General features: G+C 44.2%; 1 protein-coding gene across 1 annotated transcript in view; it reads left to right on the top strand.

Moving 5' to 3' along the window:
• SPECC1 (sperm antigen with calponin homology and coiled-coil domains 1) overlaps positions 1–26,495 on the top strand; it is a 140,702-nt gene that overhangs the window by 42,020 nt on the left and 72,187 nt on the right. The window contains exons 4-7 of the mRNA XM_075594178.1: positions 2,630–2,772; positions 4,052–4,152; positions 7,783–7,849; positions 13,300–13,438. Of these exons, the coding sequence (XP_075450293.1) occupies positions 2,630–2,772; positions 4,052–4,152; positions 7,783–7,849; positions 13,300–13,438 (450 nt within the window). The remainder of the gene's footprint in view (positions 1–2,629; positions 2,773–4,051; positions 4,153–7,782; positions 7,850–13,299; positions 13,439–26,495) is intronic.

Here is a 26,495-nt window from a genome sequence, read left to right as displayed (position 1 = left end):
AGTAGCCCAAGCACGCTGCCTTGGGGTCACACTCGACTCCTCTCTCACATTTGCCCCTCACATTCAAAACATTTCTAAAACCTGTCGCTTTTTCCTCCGCAATATAACAAAGATACGCCCTTTCCTCTGTTGCTCGACTGCTAAAACTCTGACTCAGGCCCTCATTCTCTCCCGTCTTGATTACTGTAACCTCCTGCTGTCCGGCCTTCCTGCCTCTCACCTGTCTCCCCTACAATCTATCCTAAACGCTGCTGCCAGAATCACTCTACTCTTTCCTAGATCTGTCTCAGCATCTCCCCTCATGAAATCCCTCTCCTGGCTTCCGATCAAATCCCGCATCTCACATTCCATTCTTCTCCTCACTTTTAAAGCTTTACACTCTTCTGCCCCTCCTTACATCTCAGCCCTAATTTCTCGTTATGCACCATCCAGACTCTTGCGTTCTTCTCAAGGATGTCTTCTTTCTACCCCCTTTGTATCTAAAGCCCTCTCCCGCCTTAAACCTTTTTCATTGACTGCCCCTCACCTCTGGAATGCCCTTCCCCTCAGTACCCGACTAGCACCCTCTCTATCCACCTTTAAGACCCACCTTAAGACACACTTGCTTAAAGAAGCATATGAATAGGACTGTGGCTATTCTGAACACATGGCACATAAAGCTTGGCCCCCTGCAGATGCACTTACCAGAACTCCCTCCTACTGTCTCTATACGTTCTCCCTACCTACCAATTAGAATGTAAGCTAGTCGGAGCAGGGACTCCTCTTCCTTAATGTCTAAAGCACTTATTCCCATGATCTGTTATTTATATTATCTGTTATTTATTGGATTACCACATGTATTACTGCTGTGAAGCGCTATGTACATTAATGGCGCTATATAAATAAAGACATACAATACAATATTGCAAAGACCATATAAGAGAGTGTGTTGGTAACTCGAAAGATCAATGTATTCCTAAAATGTTGATGTATTGCTTTTGTCATAAGCCTGCCCTCCCATCTCTTGTCTAACCTATCATCTCTTTTGGTCAGAGATAAGTGAGGTTATTCCGACTGTTCTGTTCTCTTCAACCATTTAGTGCCGGGGTGGCCAACTCCAGCCCACAAGGGCCATCAACAGTTCAGGGTTTAAGGATATCTTTGCTTCAGCACAGGTGGTGTAGCCTTCGACTGAGCCACTAATTGAGCCACCTGTGCTGAAGCAGGGATGGCCTTAAAACCTGACCGCTTGGTGGCCCTTGAGGACTGGAGTTGCCCACCCCTGATTTAGTGAAAAGAATCGGTCTTATCACTTAATTTATGGCAGAATAGCCTCTCGCTCGCTTCATTTAATTCATATAGGAATCACCTTAATGTAAAATAGGGCATTTCATTCGGATGTTTAGCATCATCCCACTACCTGGTGCTCCCCTCTGTTTTATTGGGGGCTATAGAGCTGGGCAGAGCTCAGCGTGAGGCGAAGTAAATCACTATATTGCTTTATGATCTGCACATTGACGGTAATAAAACTGGCAACGACATACAGTATTGCGCAAAGACCTCCTCTAATTGTGCGTTGTAGGGCATCTGCACCTGGGGTTTTCCACCCTGCATCATGCTCGCTCCTGTGTTGCGTGCATGGATGTGTCAGGTTTACGAACCTTGGAAATGACACCGTGCCATGTTTGATAGTTATGCATCTTCTATTCTGTGATCAACCGTGACTTTGACATTTAAAAAGCAATTTGAATACGCCGACAACAAGGTATATAATATGCATGCAGTGTTTTTAAGAGATGGTTGTGACATTTGCTTCTTTCTCCTTTGCCGAGATTCTGCGCTCATGCACAACCTGCAGTAGGAGTGAACACCTTGATTATCTCAGGTTGTTGTCAGTGGTAATGGTTAATATTTAACCCCCTCAATTTAATGTTCCATGTATTTACAGTTCATGGGCAAGTCCTCTTTGCCTTGATTTTATTTTTATGTCAGTTTTTTAACCCCTTTATAATAAAAAGGTGACACACCGGGTCACTTGCATCCTTTTTGCCCTCCATAAATGTCAACAAAGTGCTCCAGGTCTAACAGACAGGCAGGTTTTCTCCATCTTTTGATGTTTTAAATTAAACTTAGGGTACCATAACTTTACACGCATTAACATTGTATAAAACATTTCAAAAATGAAATGCAAAAAGCTTTGCCCAAATGTTTAACAGGTTTGGAAGGTCTTGAAATGAAGTTCTGCAAGAAATGTTTGTGGGTTTCTATAAAAACGCTAACCCATTCAGCACTGAAAAAGCCTCAAACACAGAGCAATGTGCTGCAGCCCTTTCTGTAACTGACCGGATTAAACATTGCCCAGTGACATATTTAGGTTTGAAAACTCCTATCATTGACCTCTGGAGAGAGCATCACTAAGGGGCACCTTATATCTGCACTTACACATCTCTTCCTGCTTCAAGTGGCTATATGATGTCAGAGGAAGAGCAACATAGTGGTTGAGCGGTTAACCTTGTACCGTAAAATTGATTTACTTTGTCTCTGTGCATCAGTTTATGCAGTTATTTGTGTAATAGGATCGTTCCTTTCCCATTGTGATTTTCCTTCTGCCGCATCTCTTCACCTGTGTACCATTTCTCTCCTGTGGCAGGCAGTCGGTGAGTGAAGAGGACCCTCAGGAGGGAGATAATGGCATCCGATGGCAGGGTATCGGTCTCAGCCAAGTGTCAACCTCATCCTCTGAACCAGCCACCGTCAAGTCCTTAATCAAATCATTTGATTTGGGTCAGCAAGGTACGACTTTGCAATGCATTACAGATCCAATCGGCACTAAAAGGTTTGCAGATGGCTGCCCAACCACAGGGTGAAGAATTTAACTACTTGCTATATTCACCAAGTATTCGGCTAAAATATCGATTGGGGGGGATGGGGGGGGACTACAGGTTTTTCCAAAACTTGCAGATTTTGGGGGGCAGGGAGAAATCTGATATCTGCACAAAGTTAGTTTTATTATAATTATTATTATTATTATTATTATTATTCACACATTACAGAAAGAAAGGATTTGACCAAATTCACCCACCCCTGGAGCCTATTCACTGACATGGTTTGTATGGTGTCTTACAGCACCAGAAGGCACAACAGTGCTTATTAAATGGAAATTTTTATGCTTCCAGTCTTCTGCTATATTATATGCCAGCCTGTAATTTACAGAGTGTTTTAATGTGTTTGAGCTCCCCAGTACATTTCTATATTCTGCACCCTAAAATAAAACAAAACAGACTGGAGGTGTGTAGCAACAATCAGTGATGTAATTTATATCTAACAGTTCTAACCTACAATAACTAACCCAGCTTTAAATAAGGAAATGTAGCAGAGAAAGTATGTATCGCCCTCCTAATTGGTATTCCAGCCACATTCCTACTAACAGGAATGTTGTTGATCTCTAAAAAAAATCAAAAATAAACATTACCAGATTAAACTTTTCAGAACTTCATACCTGTGTGTTCCCCAACACAAAGAGCTCTGTCATTATTTAGTATCGCCTTCATTATACGCTACATTGTTTCTGACGTTTCCCCTCTGTTCACGAACTTCTGCTGATGTTCCCTTACAAATCAAAGTCTGTCACTTGCATTAGGCCGAGTCCACGGCCCCTGCTGGCGTGCTGAGGCACGCTGAGGCGCAGGGAAAGCGGGTGCTTTCCCTGGCCTTGCGGTTGCTTACCGCAAGCGCTCTCAGCAGCCGTCAGGGGGCGGTCCGGGGGCGGGCGCGTCACTGGCCGGGGGCGGGCCAGTGACGTCACGGAGCTGGTTCGCCCTCATTGGGCGAACCGCTCACGTGACCGGCCTGTCTCGCCGGCAAGCGGGGGAATTTTAAATTCCCCCAAGACCTGCGCTTCCGCAAGCGCGCGGAAGCGCAGGTGAGCCCCTACTAAAGCCGCTCTAATTGCGGCTGTAGGGGCTCAGTGCTGAGCGGGAGCGCGCCTCAGCGCGCTTCCGCCAGCAAGCACGTAACATGGCCGAGGCCGGAGTTGAGCCGCTCACTACAGTATATTCTCCTTCTTGTTCAGGTGGTGCCAGTCAGAACATCCAGGTACATTCTGTTCCCCGCAGCCCCTTAAGTGGAATTCCTGTGAGGACGGCTCCAGCTGCAGCCATATCACCAATACAGGTACAGACATCCCAGGGAATAAACTTTTATGTCCGGTAAAAATTATTATTATTTTATATGTAAAGCACCAACATATTCTGTAGCACGGTGCAGTGGGGGAACAGTAGAATGACATGCAAATAATAACCAATGAACATAAACCAATAATAAAGGTGCTGAGGCTATGCAAGGATTTGCTCATGTGCTTTTGTAAGATTTTGTGACCATAACCATGATATTAAAGCCACAGACCAAGCAATATCCTACATGTTTTTTTGTTTTTTAAATAAAAGAGATCAGTACTATGAGAAAATACTTGTAGCATTTTTTTTAAAAAAAACTCTGAATTACATTTTTAATGTATTATAATGTAACAAGCATTTTTTTTTCTATAGCAACCATTTACAAAGTAACATCCCCTTCCTCTTCTGAAACAGGCTCTGGAACACTACTTTTTGAGCCCTGCCCTCTCTCTAGCAGTGCACAAATTCTATTTATGACTGCCTGGTCACATGATCTTCCCCACAGAACTTTGCATGTTTGGTCCTCTTCTGCTGCACTGACAGCAATTTAGTGAACCCTCGATCTGAATCTTCGCCGATCGATAACTGGAGAACGGATCAATCGTCAACTTAGCGAATTACTTATCATTGTGTGGATTGTATTGATGCACAAATTAAAGGGGAGGGTGGAATCGGCAGCTTGGACTGGTGCGTTAAGGCATTGCAGGTGTTTGGGGAAGCTCATATAAACCTCCCTTTTAAGAGCAAAGGCAACTATGTGAAAGTAACTAAACTTCTACAATAGTCACAGTAACTGATATGTAACATCTCCAAGTCTTGCAAAAAGCAAATGCTCTAATCCTACACTCAAAAGGTAATAAAGTATACAAAATACAATGCACCTATATCTAAAACAGTCTGCTTCTCTGAACATCTATTTATCGTATAACATTTCCGACCATGAATAGGTTTCTGCTTATCAAGGGCCTTGTAAGAGTGGAACTTCTGAGCGTAGGCAAACTTTTATAGTGTCGTGTACTAACAACTCCTTACCAAGAGACTGTCAAGAAGGGCTACATCATGGACAACTACCTGATTAAGGATAACAAACACGCTGTTGTATTTTATCTAATGGCACAGAGTGATAAATGAACAATGGCATTTCATCGTTTTGTCATGTTTTGAAACATCTAATGTAGGGGTGGCTAACCTGTGGCCCATGGGCCACAAAATGACCCACAACGGCATTTAAAATTGGAGCCGGATGAAGGAGCGAACAAGAAAAATTGACTGAAAAATCGATTTTAAGAAAAGGAACAATATGAAATCCTTAAAATTAAAAAAACATTACAAGAAACTTATGAATATTAACATAAATTTTGAAAATTAACACAATTTTAATAACTAACTAAAAACATTAAAATAAATCCAATGTAAATTATTAAAATGACATTTAAGTTATTCCCCATATTTGTTTTGTGAGGCGATGTTTGAAACTTTCTCAGTACAGATCTGTACTGACAGAAGCTCATGTGGGCACCGTTTGCTTCTGTTATTCACCTCGAAAATCCATCCTAATATTGAGTAACTGAAATGCAGGTTTGGAAATCACATTGAGACATTTTCAATTCAGATTCTTTTTGTTAAATTGTGATTTTTATGTTTTTTTTATTCTCAATAAAAAATGTTTGTAATATTTTAATATTTGTATTATTTTTGTTCACTTTTGGCGTTATTTACTGTAGTTTAGGTTTGGCTATTCATTTAAATCGGATGTAGGGGCAAGTAGGACAGCATCCCGCCAAAAAAATGAGTGCCCATTTATTGGCCAACCTTGGTATAATGTCAAAAAGAGTGAGTGGCAAGGCACTTACTGTATGGTAGGGCTCTAGTTGAACTCAGATAGATTAAATGCATTATCTAATCCCATTGCTTCAGACACCCCAATCTGCCTAAAGCTATATTGCATAAGCCCGGGAAGCTGATGCAAACCTAAAAAATGGAGAGGATGATCAATTGTATTTGAGACATCAAGTGGCCATGCTAGAACCTCATTTTCATTACGATCACAATCTTAAGTTGCTGAGCGCGCAGTGCTTGCCACTTTTAATTACATAAATGCATGCTCACTCAAGCTTGGCGCTTGAGTAAACAATTTTTTTTTACTTTGAAGCGCGCTCAACTTGCCCACAACGCCCAACCCCCTCCCCCCCCCCCGCGCGCTTGCGGAATATCCAGGACACCCGGCGCTCATGCTTGGAGAGCTGGTGATGTCACCGCTCTCAAACATGAGCGCGGTCAGCGCTAGCGGGGCCACAGCCTTACATGCACTATAAATGGGCTCATCCGTCTGTAAATCAGGGTTTTCCTTTTATTACATTATTTGGCCATGTAGAAGTTATGACATAATCCTCAACCGTCACCTCCATCAAATTCCCTCTTAAAAAAACAACAACAACAAAAAACCCTACAAAATCAAAAGATTTAAATATTATTTTGGGACAATAGACGTACAATAGTCTTGTTATTAATGTTACTTGTCGGCATTAAATCTCTTCATGCCATATCTTAATGAGATTTCAGCGGGAAACTATTGATCTCTATATATCCTTAAGTTTTCTGCATTGGGAGGATATCATTTATCCCTTATCAGTAAATCGTGAACGCAATGCATTAGGGAGTCTCCCTTGTAAACAGAGGCCAATACGGCCAACTGCACTCATACAAACTGCAGCTACACACACACACACACACACACACACACACACACACACACACACACACACACACACACACACACACACACACACACACACACACACAAGACAGAAACTGCAGCTACACACAGACTGCAGACGCACTTACTTTACTCTCTATCCCTTCTCTCAATTAAGTCTGTCAGCTGTGTTTCACGGAGAGAGAGGGAGGAGTCACAGCCTGCTGCTTCTTCCTGACCAATCCCCTGCCCTGTCTCAGAGCTGTTGCTTCCTCCTGACCAATCCCCTGCCCTGTCTCAGAGCTGTTCTGAAATCTGATTGGCTGGAAATAAACACATTGGAAATAAACACTTTGCAAGCAGCCAAAAATTCCGGGCATTACTGAATGAATAATGCCCGGAATTTTAACCAATCAGAGAGCAGGGATTTCAGTAATGGCCGGAATTTTACAGCTTTAGCCTATAATAGTGTGTAATAACGTCTTCGACATCTGTATTTCATATGTTCTGTATTGTTCATTCATTGAATATATTTACAGATGTAGCAAGACTAAGGGTCTTTTGTGCTGCTCCCACCAGTGGTCATGGCACCAGAGGTTAAGTATTAACACTGCAGGGGTTCCCATTCGGGAGCATGGACCCCCTGCAGCTCCATTGCGGCACAAACTGTCCTTTGCTGCTTCTTGGGGGACAGTGAGTCTTGCTACATCTGTACAATACATCAAAAAGACTTAAATCTTTTGATAAATACACTGTTGAGAAACGTGACACGCACAGGTCTTCTTCATTTGTCATGAATGTGAATACATTGTGAGCGTTTGCGAAGCCTCTTGGATATATTTACGGAACACGGCATTTCTTCAGCTGCTTGAATAGAATTCGAACTGCATCCTTTTTTCATGCTCACTAATGTATGTTTTGTTTTCTTCTCAGAGGCTTTCAACTTCCAGCCATACAAAGCTCTCAGGCAAAGACACAGAGAGACAATTGGACTTTCCAGGTAAAGTACCACCAGCAACACACGCAGCATTTGGTAATAGGAGCAGGGAAAGCTCCACATCTCACAGTGACTTGAATTAAATCCAGAAGGCCTGTTCTTGTTAAAATGACCGTGTCTGGGACACTGTCCAGGTTCTATTTTTAAACCTGGCTTGAATGGGGAAAAAAGCTGGAGTTATTTTCAGAGCACATTTCTAGATCTGAATAGCAATTATTGTCGGTATGCTTACGTGTTCTATCTTATGCCCACGTACATATACATCTGCATCGGCGTTCTGTTTCCTACTTCCTCTAGCACGTTTTGCTTACTGTTGTCCAAATGTATTTCCGAGTCGGGAGACCTTTCATTGAATCAGCATGCAAGTTGCTCAGAAATGCTATTATGCATAAGGTTTCAACCATACGGGAGTCGCAATTTACAATGGGTCACCTATACTGCGCGAAAAATATATACACCACGTGTGTTTTATTTGCATAAAATACAAATAACATTTTTTAAAAATATATGAAAAAATGAATTACAAATCAACTGTGAATATTTGAGTCACCTATGATTTGCACATGGTCTGTTATTTTTGCCACATGACAGATGACCTCCTGATACAAATCGGAGAACCCGCCGGAGCAAGTATTCTCCCCCTTTCTACATATTGGCTTTGTTGCTAGTGCTGTGCTAAAAATGAATTATGCTTTATAATCCAAAGGGTGCGTTACAGATTTAGAGAACAAAAGAGCAGCATTTCTATCAAGTTTGGAATAATTTATGGAAAAACTTGATTCCACACCACAGGGCAATATACATGATGGTCCCTTTAGAAGATGGAGGCACTTCTTTAAATGTCAGGCTATATTGTGTGTTAATTGAAAACTACCAGCTGAAGAATGTAAGGCTATTTAAAAATAATCGAAACCACTAGAGACCCAATAACGTTTTTGACCCAGAATACAAGGACTGCTTTATGCACATCCTATTAAAACAACAGTGATGTCATTAATCTGTCTAACAGAGGCTGCAGTGTTCACACAGCACTGAAGGATGGGAAAACTATTCTGGAGCTTTAGGGAAGTCACCCTGAATCCAGTTCAAAGTGACTCGGTCACAGCTGCACAATCTGAGCTATTTCTCCTGCTAGTAAAGAACACAGAGCTTGTCCCTTCACTGTCAGGACCCCCGTCTATGGCAGTTCCTGTTACATGAAGAACAGATTCCGTTTTAACTACAGCACACACTGACAACAAAGACCATTGCTTTCTTAGAACTCCCATGTACTGTTATTGGTATGTGCAGTGTTGGGACATTTCTTGCTGCTATGTACTGCTGTTACATCTGTGCAACACGGTGAAAGTATTTATTGTGATTGCTTCACATACAATGCTTGCATGAACCCGCTACAAAATAAATGTACGTTGCTCTGTAGTAACACTGGGGCTCTCAATTACGGAAGGTCCAACCTAAAGTAGGCCCAGTATACAAACCATTGTCTGGGTCTCTCATTTTAATTCATTTTGACATTTGAGGACTATGACATAATAACTTCTGATAATAGTATATGAAAGATAAGGACGTGTGTCACGTAGAGCCAGCATGTAAAAGACCATATTCAGAATAATACTTAGAACAGAATGCCGACCGTGGGAGCGTTCTATGCATAAAAAGACACTGCATTTGTTTGCTAAAACGGAGAAGGATAATATCAAAGCAAGAAATAGGATAATGTCAGAAGAATGAGTATTCCATCCAGAGAGGAGAAAGGGGCAACAGGTGACACACATCTTTGAAAAGCATGTGCCATATTTGATGTGAAATACTGTATCATAGATCTGTTATATGTAAGTAATACTCAGGACAATTAGTGTTTTTCCTGTGCTAAACTGAAATGCGGAATTTTATATCTTGGAAGATATGATGGTAAATGACTTTTAACAAGAAGATACTTTCCAGGAGAGAACAGGAGGACACATCTGTACCTGAAAGACAACTTGGATAGGTGTGTGCGTGTGTGTGTGTATAGCACTACTAACATGGCTTGTTGGTAGCCCTCGAGGACTGAACTTGAACCCTTGCCATAGTGCAGCAAAAACAGGGTGCCCTTGCCTTAGCACAGAGACAGTTGTCCCACATTGAGAACCAACCCGTTTCACCAGGGGACTGATTCTATATATGCCAAAGTGGTGGAACAGGACTTTTTCACCCCAAATTCCCCATCAAATTCAATGGGGATTTTTGCCCGCTTCAGCACAAACAAAAACAGCCCTTAGTGTATTACAGCATAATCAAACACCAATATCACAAACAAAGGTATACCTGTGGAAATTCAGAGTAAGGGACATAGATGACCATAAAAGCAGCTCTTACTCAAGCAGGTTCCAGTTAATTATTAAAGCCCACATGGATGGCATCTTTCAGCAAACCTATAGTAGTGAAGGAGTAAAATAAATAAGGCTTTGTTTTAAACATTCTTCTAACCAACTTTTTGTTTTTCAATGTGAAGAAATAATACATACTTGATCTATTTCTTATGAATAACCTGGAATTTGTTTATAGCTTATATATTGCCTCTATATCAACAGGGCTCTGTGCGATTCATTTTGCAACAGTCTCTGACATAACTAATATCACGTTCATTTCAGCTCCTTTAATACTGACGGTGGAGGTGCTGCCTCACGGATAGACAAAGGATTTTTAATTGTTCACTTTATTTCTTCCCCACATTATGTGAAAGATTTTTATGCCATTATTTTACGAGCAATTGGTTAAAGTAATTTTCGCTATTGACCACACAGCATCACAGATTTCCCTCGCTCATCAGTATCTTATGTATCATATCACGTCCAGTACAGTACACTGCCAGGATTGTGTCTACCTCTGGGAATATGACCCATTAATCCCTATATTTATAGTGATTAATTTGGCCTATAAGTAGTTGTGCACGGATTAAGGGACTTTGTTCTCTTTATCCCCCCCACGGGGGACTCCTTTTTGTTCGACCTTTCCCTTAGGTGCACTTACCAGGTCACATTAGGCTGAGCGGTGGACTTCTTTATGTTTATAGAGATATCTATTTCTTATTAATAAGGTTACATTGTCTAATCTGGGCTGCAATAAAATACATCATTATAATGTATACTGGAATCTTGATGCGTTTTTTAATTATGTAAGAAATACATTTTTCCCTAAGAGTCTCTTATGTAATGTTTGTGTATGTTTTATTGTTTTATTATATTTGCTTGTTCTTTTGTTATAAAGCTCAATACAATGTTGCAAAGAATAGTTGGTTAAACAAACAAACGACTCCTGTGTAGTTGGTTATGTTGAGGTAGATGTACTGTATAGATTTTGGACCATGGTCCTGAAATTAATCTTAATGCGTTCTATATTTTCACTCTGTTTATACTTGGTAAATTATTGCATCTTTTTGACTCGTGAGCTAGGGTTTTAACTCTAGTTTATGTAACTTGCTACCAGCTCTTGAGCAGAGCCTAGAATACAGGTTCTACTACTGCGCCATGAGGGTGAAAGTAGTGTCCGTGAGTGTATTTATTGGCTCTGCATTTTAGCCAGGCTTGGTTACAAGCTGCTAAATGTAGTCAGCTAAAGATTTGGGGGAGGGGACACACATGTAAGCAGCGCATGTGCAGTGGAGGCTGTAAACTGTACAGGGCATGCAGCTCCGCGCATGCGCAGAAGCCCGTATTGATTTTCCCATGTGCAGTAATGGCGCGGCCAGCGCCATACGCGTTTCAGACCGACAAGTGTGTGCGCAGGCCCGGCAACGTGCGTGTGCGCAGGCCACCCGGCGACATGCGCAGGACCCCAGAAGTGATCAGCTGCCTGACTCAGTGAACTCTCTACTGCACAAGCGGGTCAGTCATCCACCAACCAGTCAGTGTCCCACCCAGACAGTGACTACAGTCAGTCACCCACCCTCCCAGGACTCCCCTCCCATCCCCACAGGTCACCCCCCAGGTCACCCCGGCACCCTAACTCTCTCTCACACTCTCTCTCACACTCTCTCACACTCACTCAACACGGAATTCACAGTTAGTATAAATATAGAAGTGCAAATAGCTAAAACAGGGTGTGTGTGCAGAGCACGCGCGTTCTAAGTCAAACTTCTTTGTGTGTTGTCACTGATTGTGTTTTGATTTTTAATTAAAAACAGCACCATCACATACAATTTCTGTGACAAAACAGTAACAGAAGACAAATGAGTTTCACTTATAGTGCGTGTGCTCGGCGCGCACACACTTTTTTTTTCAAAGGGGTTTCAGAAACTAAAATGTAACGTATGGAGCATACTAATTTGCAAAGCCACACTAATCTCAATAGTAAAGAATGATATTTTGGAGATGGGAGCAGGCTTGGGGATGGGGGGGGGGGGGCGGACCTGTGTTAGAATGTCTTTTTTTTGTTTAGTTTTTTTCTCTTACCATTGTAAACGAAGCCAAGATCTTAGCTTACGTGCGCAACAGTCTATAGCTTCTGCTATTTCACAGGATAACAAGCCATTTCCTCTCAGCAAAAGCTGTGAATTACAAAATTGATTTTCATACGAAAGATCAGTAACTGAAATGTTGTTGTTCCCCCCTGTTTCGTGATACTGTCATGGTTGGGTAAAACAATTAGCAGGAGGACATCTTGCATGGGTCACTTGGATTTCGAGGATCTGTAACTGAACATCCAATGTCATTTGTGCTAAGCATAGAAAGTGTGCCCCTGTACTACTGAAAGCAGTATTTACATTGTTACAGAGAGCAAGCTGATCTCCGTTGTTATGCCTTGCTTGGTAAAAAATGAAATGTAGGTGCAGTGACCAGGGAGTGTGCAAAAAGGAACAATTATGTAAAAGACCCCTGCCCTTTTTTTTCACCAGCCACTTAAGTTGTGCATCCATTGTCATTGGAGGTATGACCAGTCTTGCAAATGTACCCAAGATTTCTGGAGTCGCCCAGTCTAGAGGGACCACCTGATTCCAGGGCCCATCAAGAATGTTCCTAGGTACCCAATAAGCTAGTCCAAGCATTGTCACGTCACCTTGCCCGTCAACATCGTTTTCAACCATTGTTTATGGTTGAAAATGATGAAATACACCCACTTGTGTCTCACCCTTACAGACGTTTAAGATGGTTTGTTCATGTCCTGTAGAAATACTACAGCAAAGTGTAGGGGAAGAGCACTATGGACAACGCTGCAAAAATGGCTCTCAACAGTGTGATTCCCTGGCGAATTTTTTGGTACAAATGGTGGTCAGTAATCTGTCCCCATGCAATACTCCATGAGGCAATCACTTTTTAGTCAAGGGGAGTGCTATTGAGGATTTTGGGTAATTACGTTGGGTTGTACTGTAATTTGAGATTTCTCATGGTCTTAACCCTGTGTGTGTGACCTGTGAGTTATGTATGGTTTTAATACGCACAGAAAACTGATTACTGGTTACATTTTCCCTACAGATAAATTTAAAGGGCAAAGAGAAGAGTTGACTTCAGAGCGTTTTCCCCGTAAGAGCCCCTCCTTGGAGTCCCTTAACACACACACTTCCAGAACATCTCCCCTTGCCCTGGACATCTTGACACCTCAAAGTAAACTCAGGTAAGAATCTAAGCAAATTAAAATTGATTAACCATATGCTTATTTCATGTGTCACTTTTCCAGTGTATATGTGCAAGCCACCAATTGCACTGCACATACACTCCCAAACATTGCTTTTCATGGTGGTCGCTTTTTGCAAGTTATGATATTTTACTTGAGTGTGAAACGCAGGGACAATGGCACAGTCACTGGTTGCTGCTCCTTATCTGATCTGGATCATCACAGAGGAACTTGCAGGAGACTTGGAAACCCAATTTTTAAATGAAACATTTAACTAAAACAAAGCTTACTGATCTAGAGAAAAAGGGCCAACTTGGGACATGCACCCTCTCTAAAGATTATTCTGTGGACCCTTTCAGCTTATACCAGAGTCTGTCCTCTTTCTCTTGGCCTTTCCAGTACATGTATAAGGATTGAAACAGAGCCTGGAAGTTAAAATGGGCAGGTTCTTCGTCTGCTGGTACAAACACTATGCAGTTTCTAGGTCTATGCAATCTCTCCATCCTTTCCCAAACACTGGTCCTTGAGAACAGTCTGGTACAGTAGAAATGTTCTACTATGCGTTAAATGCAGTTTGCTTTCTGTTGAAATGTTTCTATGATCAAACTCCTGATATATATATATATTTAGCTAGCTTCCAAACTGGGTGTTGAATTATTTAAAATATATATTTGTCTGTTACTATAAATTGGTCATGGTAAGCCATGTTGATTATTATTTTTTTTCTTGGTTCTTGACGCAGAACAACAAGGAGTTGGTCAATGAGAATATTCAAGCATCTGCTAACATAATTTCTCCATGTTTTATAAATAAATGAAACCTTGTAGTATGAGCCAGAATTAACCCTTAGTACAGACTATGTAGTAAACAAGCATTTTGGCTTGTATCAATCAGTGGAATGGGGATTCTTGCAGCATTCTGATTAGCTTTGGTTTTCAATCACTTATCTATAGAAAATTAAGGCACTAAATGGACCTACACAAGGCCTTTTACAAATAGTGTTGTCTCCCAAATGACAAAATATTAGCCATTACTAGATCATTTCTTTTAATTAACGTGTCCCCCTTCCCTCTAAACCTGAAGACGCCCTAAACAAGGGAAATAACAGAACAAAAGACCACACAATCAACCCAGTCATACAACCAACGTCCCTGTGTTTCACTGGATCTCTCCTTTTGATAATTTTCTGCCCTTCTATCCTTTGTCCACATTGATCAACCTTCTTTCCTGAAGCTCAGCATGACTAAAACAGTGAGAGAGTAGGAGCTAGGGTTTACAAATGAAAGCTCTTAAAAATGAGGACCTTGAAGAGAGCTCTCAATGACTTCAACTGTCATAGGGTATTATTCAATACAAACATATTTTAAATACAAAGATGTATTTGTTTTCCATATTGACGCTCATTCAAGCTTAAATGGGTAATGGGCTAATGTTTAGCACCATTTAGTAAATCTGGACATTATGCGTTTTACATGTGTTTTGTTGCAAATTGATGCGGATTATGATTATGGACTAACATGGTTTTTAGTAGAAGAGAACTCTCTTTGTCTGTTGTCCATGTGAATAAGAGATTGATCTCAAAAGATTATATGAAATGACAATCTGTGAAGAATGATTTTTAGACCATTAAAATGTAGAATAATCAGCCATAAACCTACATTTCACTGTAGCTACAAGGATCTCTTTTGAACTGAAAGATGAAATTTAGACTAAAGTTTCACTTTACACAAACAACATATGAGGCCATTAAATGTTGTATAAAGCTACAGCCTAAACGGCATCACTGCAATCTTTATTATGAATATACAATGTTTCAACATCTCCCGCTGTTCACAGTGGATATCAAAGGCAATAACAATATAAGCCACAAAAACATTTAAGTGTTGACATATACTTATACAATAGGTAAGGAATTCCATGCTCTGTTCCACCGACAGATGTTGTATGTCCTGTTCAGCTGTTCCATCCGCAGGGTGTCATGGGGCTTCTTGGCTGTCTCCACAGTGCCCTGTGCCAACCTGCGAGGCCAGTGCCTCAACCAAACCCTATTGCACCATACAACTAATTTCCACTGGGCCCAATCGGTAGATAGTTGAATTTGGTGAGAAGCAAGAACCAACAAGAAGCGTACTGTAATCCCTGAGCAAGTACTACTCTCTCTGCTTCTTCTCCCAGATTCAATTGGATCTTGAAGAGCTGCCACAGCTTGTGGAGACCTTTTCCCCCAGAACTGTAGCTGAAAAGTAAAGGCTGCCCCTGTAGTGGCGATCATAAAACCTTAAAGGGACCGTAAGGAAATCTGGGAAGAGAGGGACATATGAAGGGTTCAAAGGATGTACGAGAGAGACATACAAGAGTGATGCACACAAAACGGATTGTGAGAAAAACACAATGGTGCAAAGATAAGGATTTTACACAGGGCTGCCAGGGAAGAAAAAAACCTAAGTGGGCAGAGGAGGTTAGAGAGATTGTGTCCCACGTAGCTGCTAAAAAATGAAGACAAAGTAAATTACCTTAAAGTACTCGCAAAAAGAATATACAACATCCTGTTCTTTTTAATTGTTATTAGAAATGCTAAAATAAGCATTTATCACTTAAACTTCATCCCATTGACTTCAGCCATCTGAATTCGCTTAGGCAAGCCCGTCAAACTCAAATTAGCTTGGGGGCAAGTTCTTAAGTCCAACTGCAAGACTCGGTCCGCAACAGGAAAAAATGAATATATAGTCCATATAACCCATGCGTACACTTTTTTTCTTTAGCTTTCCTTATTAAAAATATGTAAACATCACAAGCATCTCTTTCCTGCTCCCCATACTCTCTCTCCCCCCATTCCCTCCATCCTCTCCCTCCTCATCCTCTCTTTCCCCACCTCCTCTCTCCATGTATGCATCCATAGAAGTCTCTAGAGAAAATAAAACAGAATCCTGGAAAGTGGAGGGTGGAAACTGTCTCTCTCCCCCATCTCTCCTGTCTTTGCCCCCTCTTTCTCTCCCCCCCTCTTTCTCACTTCCCCTCCTGCTCTTCCCTCCCTCCTACTTTTCACTGCCCCCACTCTTCTCTCCCCCCCACTACTTCCCCCCTTCTCGCTCACTCTCTCAGGCTTACTCTCCCCCTCAACTCTGTCTCTTCCTCTCTATCTCTCCCACCGCTCTCTCGTCCGCTCTCTCTTCCCCCACCTCTTCCACTCTCTCCTCCCCCACCTCTTCCGCTCTCTCTTCCCCCACCTCTTCCACTCTCTCCTCCCCCACCTCTTCCGCTCTCTCCTCCCCCACCTCTTCCGCTCTCTCCTCCCCCACCTCTTCCGCTCTCTCCTCCCCCACCTCTTCCACTCTCTCGTCCCCCACCACTTCCGCTCTCTCCTCCCCCACCACTTCCGCTCTCTCCTCCCCCACCACTTCCGCTCTCTCGTCCCCCACCACTTCCGCTCTCTCCTCCCCCACCACTTCCGCGCTCTCCTCCCCCACCTCTTCCGCTGGTCTATTTGCTGTCCTTTCCATAATCCAAGGAATTTACAATCTGTATCTAATACAACCTACTTTATCTTTGAGATTTTTATACAGTGATATTTTTGCAACCCTCTCTATAATCCTTTTCCATCTTCCACCCGTTATTTGAATGCAAGCAAGTTTAAAAAGAGACAGCAGGCGTGGTTTGTGCTTTTTAAATTATTATTATTTTTTTTTAAACTGGTTGATAAATTGCGCACTGCTGATCAATTTAACAGAGGTGCTTTCTTGTGAGTACACTTCTCTGCACATTTATGGCCCGAGAGATAGAGAACAAAGGTGAGAGGACATGACAAGGAGACAGAATCATGTCATGCCCAGTCTCCCACCTACTGTAACGTGTCCTGGATGCCATTTTAAACAGCATGGTTAGTTATTATTATTATAAATGAGTGTCTCATTTGTGCTGGCATTGGCTGAAGTGGGAGACCCTGATTTGAAATCCAGCATCCGCTCCTAGTGCTTTAAGCACCATATATGACGGGTTGTATTTTGAAATGTATTTTGAGTGCATTGATTTGTTGTTTTGTGTAATTTGTACTGTGCATAGGGCTACATACACTTTTTTTTTAATTTTACTACCACCGCAGCCAATGGTCTTATTACTATTAACACAATGTGTTTACTTCACCTCATTATTACAGCAGGTTTTACTGCAAGCACCATTGAAAACAATGGTAACGCGTGAGTTCTCTTTCACGAATGCAATATTTACTGCATTATTTCTTGCGTTATTCCGCTGACAGAAGTAATAATGTTGGCTATGTCTCCGTGTGTTGTGACGGCTCTTTTTTTCTATTTGAACTTCAAAAAATAAATGTTCTCCACTGGCAGCTCCCCCTGGAATTCTGAATACTTAAATTAATCTCTGGGGAATGTCCCGATTCAGATATATTTATAATACTAATATTAAAAATAATCTATGCCTCCTATTTCTTGGCTGGCTGAACTCCTCCACAAAATAAGTTGTGCCTGGCAGCAGACCACAGCATTGCGAGGTCACGTGAACTCATCGGTGACATCACAATGCACAGAGTACTGGTTCGCTATATTGTAAATGCTGCAACCTGCCAGGAGGAGGCATCCGTCACTGGGCAGGAGGCAGAGGGCCTCTCTGTGCCAGCATCAGCTTGTTTATCCCAATAACATCCTGAAAACCAGTGGAGGCAGAGAGGAGATGTAATTGCAGATTATTCTTACAACGGTCAGGTTGAATTTGGGATTTTTTTTTGTTTTTTTTAATTGGGTGAATGTTGCCTTTTCTCAGTGTATTAAAAAAAAAAAAAACTTAAATCTGATGTAATCGTGACACAAAGAGAAAGAAATCCCTGAATTTTGGCACTTCAACTCCCAAGGACCAGGTGAATAATGAAGGGGTTTCGTTACGAAACGCGTTGGAATGTGTTTCTGCTCATTTTCCATACCCATTTGTAGCCAAGAGTACCCTTGGTTTATTTCTCTCTGTCCCCTGTGACACCTTTTGCCGGTTTGTGCACTACACGCTGCCCTGTGTGCTATACGCCGCTGTGGACGCTCCTCTAGACACTGCAACAGAGGGGAATTCCGTGACATCATCAGCAGGCGCCCTACGACTCGGAGAGGTGTGCTGTCGGCGTTCACTGTAGTGGGACTAACGGAGGCTGCTGTGCCTTGCTACGGGACTTGTGTGCGGGACTTAGCACTGTGAACTTACCATCTAATCACCCTGAGACGGAGGGAGTGTACTCCACTGATTCAAGGGGTCTTCTACCTGGACTGATGACCGCTGGTCTCCTGTTTCTTCCCTTACATCGGTTGAAGAGCAACATTTCCAGCCGTCCCTCAGTGTGGTAACCCCACTAATCCATTGCTTGTTTTTATCTTTTCTGATGTACGCAGAACTTATTACCCTTTAGTAAAATTCACTCTTTTTTACTGTGCATCAGTGGTAAGCAGGGAGCCAAGGGGACCAGAGGGGAACTGGCTACATATATATTTTAACCTTTTAATTGTGACCACTGACCTGTATAGTATCCTCCCAGAGGAAGGCGATATGATGGCATTAGGGACATAGTCTAAGCTTGGCAGTGTTATTCTTGTTAGTGCTCGAGCGTGCTTGCACTCGATAATGGCAAACATGGACATAACTATTGAGTGAACCGCATGGCTTCTGATTGGCTCCAGAGCACTACCAGCCTGCAGTGATATCTTACCGATATCTGCCGTTAGTCTCTTTTGCTGACAATGTGCTCCGCTGCGCTTCCTCACTCCAACTAGTGAGCATCGCAGCCAGGGAGAAACAGACATTTCATTGCAACAGTGCAACCTTCCACAATTGCTACACTATCCTTTGGCGCTATCTTTCCTACTATTTTAACCATTGGTGGGCAACCTATTTTTCAAGGTAGCCGCAGGTGTCAAACTCAAATTTGCCACACTTTCATGGCCAATTCGCCACTTGTCGGGGTTGCCCATCTAGGATTTAGACTAAAATATGTCTGTGCCACATAACTGTTTAAAGCCTAAACAGATACATTAAGTATCTAACTAATAAAAAACAGAAAGTGAATCCCTGCGCTTCTCCCATTGGGCTAACAATAAATGGGGAATTAAATACACTGGCGACACACTTTATTGAAGTGTGGCCAGTTCCGCAAGCCGGGAGATTTCCCGGCTTGCAAGTGGCAGCCCCTCGGCGTGCCGCGCGTCTCCGATGCGCTGTCACGCGTCATCGGGTGCCTGCGCCCCCTGCACGCGTGTCCAGGGCTCCCCGAGGGAGCCCTGGTGTCCCGCGATGTGGGGGACGGCGGCACGGGGTTCCGGGGGACCCGGTGGACCCGGCAGCGGTAGGGAGAGCACCCCGATCGGAGGGCGCTCTTCCTCTGCTTCGGCGCGCGCCCGGCACCCTCCGGCGCACGCCAGGATACTGCTGCGGCCGAGAACGGGCAAATGCTCGAATAAACTCGGCCGCAGCAGTATACATAGTGAAACCTAAGTCTGTAAGACAAAGGAGACTTTTGGTTACATCCTTTGATCAAATAATGACAAGCCTGCTAACCAACGTCAAGGTAAGTCTCAGTAGCAGGTCCCTCTGCGAAATGCATACAAATGTTATGTGAAATATACCCTGACGGGGTTAATAAACTAAGCATAAGCTTATGTAACTTAGTGCAGTTAAAAAGTGGTATATACCAGTGACGAACTAACTAAGAACACTACTATTTTGCTATTATAGCAACAGTATCCTTTAACCCAATTATACAGGGACGCTACAAGCAGGCGATTACATCTGCATACCTTTTCAGTGATCATTTTGTCAGTACGCCATTTTAAGTTAGTGGTTATTTTTTTTTTTTTTTTTTTTTTACCTGATCACTCTCTAAGAGCACTGGGCTAGAGATTGCTCTATCTTATTTTATCTATATACTAGCTGAGAAACCCGGCGTTGCCCGGGATGTGAAGTGTGAATAAGTATGTGTAAATGTTGTATGTGAAAGTTGTAATGTGATGCCAATGTTATGTAATATTAGTTAGAATTGTGTTTGTAAATCAACAGTAGTAGAAAGCACATGTATATGAGGGCAAATGTTTGAAGTGTATGTTAGTTGTTACGGTAGTTATTTTTGAAAATGTTATTGTTGGAAATGCTTCTTGAAAGATGTGAATGTCCATTGTTGAGAGGAGTGTATTTGATGTAATGTTAAAGTGTGTGTTGTAAAATAATGTAGTAATAAAAGATGACAGTAGTGTATTGAGTGTCTTTCATTTTTTTTGTAATTTCTTATGGCAATATGTAGAGTTCATGGAAATTGAGGAAAGTCAATGTTCATTGTAATGCTTGTTTGTAAACGACATTTTTGGTAGTTCCAGTTGGAGCAAAGATGTACAATTGTTGGGGGGATCCAACTCTAGAGCACGCAACATATAACTGGCCGTGGGAGAAACATGGTGATTCTAAGTTGATACCAGTGCACTTTATAGATTGTCCTTGTGCTTTGTTAATGGTGATAGCAAAAGCTAGTTTGATGGGGAACTGTAGCCGTTTGAAAGTAAAAGGCATGTCTGTAGGAATGAGTGGAATGCGGGGGATGAAGACATCTTGGCCTTTGGTGTTGCCAGTTAAGATAGTAGCTTCAATTAGGTTGGGCATCAATGTTTTTATGCACAGTCTGGTTCCATTACAAAGGTTAGGTGTGTGTAGGTTGCGAAGTAGCATGATGGGTGCTCCAACTTTGAGGCGAAGATGATGTGGTGGCATCCCTGATGGTTCGAGGGAGTGTAGGAATTCAGGTGGATAGTTAACGGCTTCATCGCAATCCACAACTGTATCGATTGAGTTGTATTGAGTAATTGTGTTTGGAATAATGTCTTGAATTTGATGATTGATGTCATTGACAGAAGTATTTTTGGCAGCAAGGATGGCTCTTTCACAGAGCCACTGGTGGTTTGTGTAATTGTGTAAGAGATTTGGATAGACGTGATGTATGAGATCTTCAAGTGATGTCATCATGTGACAAAAATGTGTGGGAAAAGCAATTTCACCTGATGTTAAGTCAGTAGGTAAAGTGCCTTCACCTATTTGAAGAAGTGTGTGTGCAAAAAGTTGTTCATTTGAGTGGCCGAGTAGTTGGACTCGCATATTGGTTGTTAATGGAAAATGTTTGACATGTCGCCATAAAATAGAGGATTTAAGGCATGCATGAAGTTCGTCTGCTGGTGTGGATCGTGGTATGACTGGAAGTGTTTGTCTGAAATCACCAGCTAAAAGAATGACAGCACCACCCATTATTTGTTTATTGTTACGCAAGTCTTGCAAGGTTCTATTAAGGGATTCAAGTGCTTTTTTATGCGCCATGGTACACTCATCCCAAACAATAAGTTTGCAAATTTGAAGAACACGGGCTTGGCCAGATGTCTTGGTAATATTACATGTTGGGTTTTCTTCATGAGCAATGTTTAGTGGTAATTTAAGAGCTGAGTGCACAGTTCTTCCTCCATCCATAAGAGTGGCTGCAATGCCAGATGATGCAAGTGCAAGTGCAACATGATTGTGCATTCTTATTTCTGCAAGGAGTAAATTTATGAGAAATGTTTTGCCTGTTCCACCTGGAGCATCAAGAAACAGGATTGCACCTTGTTCGTTGTTTATGTGCTGCATGATGTTGTCATACACTGACGACACACTTTATTCGAGCTTGGCTAGTCCCACGAATTCGGGTATACCCGGGTGTATTGAGGTTTGTGACTGTTTTCTGCCCGAGTACATTGAGTTATTTTTCAGGCAGGGATTGAAGCATTTTATTCCCGCTGGCTGCAATACTGCACAGTATATATATATACACTGCATTACAATTCATGAATTTATGCCATCTGGTAGACACGCGAAGCATTGCAGCCTATTAAATCCTAATCATCCTCATTTAACAGATCAGCCGCCCATCAGCCAGGCATGAACCCAGGCTGGGAAGGCAAATGCAACGGGGCTTGTCAGAGGTGAGGAGCGGCGCATTCCAGGTATCTGCCAGGTACATACCGGGTATTTGCTCGAATAAAGTGTGTCGGTGCAGTAGGTGTTAAGTTGTTGTGGAATTAACATTGGTTTTCTTGTGGCAACATATTCTTGTAGTATGGAAATATTGTATTGTTTCTCTCGCATAAGGTCTGTATTGAGTACATCGTGATGATGACGTTGGGGAGCTTCTAGACCTAATTGAAGTAGTTTTTTGTTATTGATAGAGAGACATGTATCTTCTAACAATATGAGTACCTCGTTGAAAATGTCAGGTGAAAAGGTAACATTGAGTGATGGGTTGTGTCTCTGTGCTTTGTGAAGTATATCTTCACTCATGTGAGGTAGCGGGATAGGGGGAGGGACATTGGTGGCATGGTGTAGCGGGGTAGGGGGCCTTGCGGTCCGGTTGCGGTAGGGAGATGTGTGAGGTGCAGGAGATGTGAGGCGTGCTGTGCGGTTCGCGGGAGCTACACTGTGTGAGGTGAGGGGTATTTATTTGTGTTTGGTGTGCGTTTGTGTAGGTGTTGAAATGTTGTGTGTGTTTTTGTTTTGTGTTAATGTTGGCTGTGTGTGTGGCAGAATAGTGTGTGTATGTAATTATTGTGTGTGATTGTTGATTGTGTGGGGTGTGTGTGTGGATGAGTGAGTGTGTGATGTGATAGTGAGTGTGTGGTGTGTGAGTGTGTGTGTCAGTGTTGGTTAGTTGAGTGTTTGTGTGCAATAAATTAGACAGATGTGTAAATAGTAATGTTTTGTGTAAAATATGTTATTGAAAGGAAGAGGTGATTTATTGTGCTAGGTGTGTTAGTAGCGGAGGTGTTGTGTTGTTGTATATGTTTGTGTGTGGTGGGATGTTGATGTGCAATGGGAGTGGGTGGTGAGACGTGTAAATGTGCATTGTATTCAGTGTAGTGTGTATGGTGAAGGGTAGGTAATTGGAACAGTGGGTTGGGTGTGTGTGTTTGTTTAGTGGTGGTTGTGTTGTGTGTGGTAGTTAAGGTTATGTTGAAGTGTTGTTTTGTGTGTTGTATCAGCAGAGGAGGTTGGTGTGTGTGTGTGAGTACGTGTGTTGCGTGGTTGAGGGCGTGTGGCGTTGCTGAGTGCGTGTGTGTGTGCATGTGTTTGTGTATTTGTGTGTGTGGTGTGTGTGAGAGCATGTGTGTATGTGGCGTGTGTGATGGCATGTGTGTGTGTATGATGCATGTTGTGTGTGTGACGTGTGTGAGTGCGTGTTGTTGGTCATAGACATGTTGTAAATTGCATGTTTTTGAGTGTAGTGTGTGTATTATGAGGGTGAAGGTGAGGTGTGATTTGTTGTTATGTGTGGCATAGAATGACAGGATGTTTGCGTGTGTGTGTGTGTGTGTGTGTATGAGGGGGTTTTGTGTGGGTGAGTGTTGTGTGTGAGTGGTGGTGTGAAGTGTTTTAGAATAAATTATACAGACAGTGAAATTGTTAGGAAAACATATTTTATTGTAAGGAACAGCTGAGTTTCAGTGGTAGGTGTTGTCATACAGTGTGTGAGGTAGCGGGAGTGACATTGGTGGCATGCTGTTTGACTGTAGTCCGCGGCGTCGCGGTCCGGTTGCGGAGGGAGATGTGTGAGGTGCAGGAGATGTCAGGCGTGCTGGTTGTTCCGCGGGAGGTAGAGTGTGTGAGGTAGCGGGATAGCGGGAGTGACATCGGTGGCATGGTGTGTGGTGTGTGTGAGAGCATGTGTGTGTGTTGCTGGTGTGTGATGGCGTGTGTGTGTGTATGAGGCATGTTGTGTGTGTGACGTGTGTGAGTGCGTGTTGTTGGTCATACACATGTTAAAAATGGCATGTTTTTGAGTGTAGTGTGTGGCATAGAATGACAGGATGTTTGCGTGTGTGTGTGTGTGTATGAGGGGGTTTTGTGTGGGTGAGTGTTGTGTACATTATACAGACAGTAAAATAGTTAGGAAAACATATTTTATTTCATCGAACATCTGATTTCCAGTGGTAGGTGTTGTCATACACTGTGTGAGGTAGCGGGATAGGGGGAGGAACATTGGTGGCATGGTGTGTGAGTGTAGGCCGCGGCCTCGCGGTCCGGTTGCGGTAGGGAGCTGTGTGAGGTGCAGGAGATGAGGCGTGCTGTGCGGTCCGCGGGAGCTACACTGTGTGAGGTAGCGGGATAGGGGGAGGGACATCGTTGCCATGGTGTGTGAGTGTAGGCCGCGGCCTCGCGGTCCGGTTGCGGTAGGGAGCTGTGTGAGGTGCAGGAGATGTGGCGTGCTGTGCGGTCCGCGGGAGCTACACTGTGTGAGGTAGCGGGATAGGGGGAGGGACATCGTTGCCATGGTGTGTGAGTGTAGGCCGCGGCCTCGCGGTCCGGTTGCGGTAGGGAGATGTGTGAGGTGCAGGAGATGTGAGGCGTGCTGTGCGGTTTGCGGGAGCTACACTGTGTGAGGTAGCGGGATAGGGGGAGGGACATTGGTGGCATGGTGTAGCGGGGTAGGGGGCCTCGCGGTCCGGTTGCGGTAGGGAGATGTGTGAGGTGCAGGAGATGTGAGGCGTGCTGTGTGGTTCGCGGGAGCTACACTGTGTGAGCTAGCGGGATAGGGGGAGGGACATTGGTGGCATGGTGTAGCGGGGTAGGGGGCCTCGCGGTCTGGTTGCGGTAGGGAGCTGTGTGAGGTGCAGGAGATGAGGCGTGCTGTGCGGTTCGCGGGAGCTACACTGTGTGAGGTAGCGGGATAGGGGGAGGGACATTGGTGGCATGGTGTAGCGGGGTAGGGGGCCTCGCGGTCCGGTTGCGGAGGGAGATGTGTGAGGTGCAGGAGATGTGAGGCGTGCTGTGCGGTCCGCGGGAGCTACACTGTGTGAGGTAGCGGGATAGGGGGAGGGACATTGGTGGCATGGTGTAGCGGGGTAGGGGGCCTCGCGGTCCGGTTGCGGTAGGGAGATGTGTGAGGTGCAGGAGATGTGAGGCGTGCTGTGCGGTTCGCGGGAGCTACACTGTGTGAGGTAGCGGGATAGGGGGAGGGACATTGGTGGCATGGTGTAGCGGGGTAGGGGCCCTCGCGGTCCGGTTGCGGAGGGAGATGTGTGAGGTGCAGGAGATGTGAGGCGTGCTGTGCGGTCCGCGGGAGCTACACTGTGTGAGGTAGCGGGATAGGGGGAGGGACATTGGTGGCATGGTGTAGCGGGGTAGGGGGCCTCGCGGTCCGGTTGCGGTAGGGAGATGTGTGAGGTGCAGGAGATGTGAGGCGTGCTGTGCGGTCCGCGGGAGCTACACTGTGTGAGGTAGCGGGATAGGGGGAGGGACATTGGTGGCATGGTGTAGCGGGGTAGGGGGCCTCGCGGTCCGGTTGCGGAGGGAGATGTGTGAGGTGCAGGAGATGTGTGGAGTGCTGTGCGGTCCGCGGGAGCTACACTGTGTGAGGTAGCGGGATAGGGGGAGGGACATTGGTGGCATGGTGTAGCGGGGTAGGGGGCCTCGCGGTCCGGTTGCGGTAGGGAGATGTGTGAGGTGCAGGAGATGTGAGGCGTGCTGTGCGGTTCGCGGGAGCTACACTGTGTGAGGTAGCGGGATAGGGGGAGGGACATTGGTGGCATGGTGTAGCGGGGTAGGGGGCCTCGCGGTCCGGTTGCGGAGGGAGATGTGTGAGGTGCAGGAGATGTGAGGCGTGCTGTGCGGTCCGCGGGAGCTACACTGTGTGAGGTAGCGGGATAGGGGGAGGGACATTGGTGGCATGGTGTAGCGGGGTAGGGGGCCTCGCGGTCCGGTTGCGGTAGGGAGCTGTGTGAGGTGCAGGAGATGTGAGGCGTGCTGTGCGGTCCGCGGGAGCTACACTGTGTGAGGTAGCGGGATAGGGGGAGGGACATTGGTGGCATGGTGTAGCGGGGTAGGGGGCCTCGCGGTCCGGTTGCGGTAGGGAGCTGTGTGAGGTGCAGGAGATGTGGCGTGCTGTGCGGTTCGCGGGAGCTACACTGTGTGAGGTAGCGGGATAGGGGGAGGGACATCGTTGCCATGGTGTGTGAGTGGAGGCCGCGGCCTCGCGGTCCGGTTGCGGGAGGGAGATGTGTGGCGT

Source organism: Ascaphus truei, chromosome 3, assembly GCF_040206685.1.
Source record: "Ascaphus truei isolate aAscTru1 chromosome 3, aAscTru1.hap1, whole genome shotgun sequence".
NCBI classification, from domain to species: Eukaryota; Metazoa; Chordata; class Amphibia; order Anura; family Ascaphidae; genus Ascaphus; species Ascaphus truei.
This window is presented reverse-complemented; position numbering and strand designations above follow the sequence as displayed.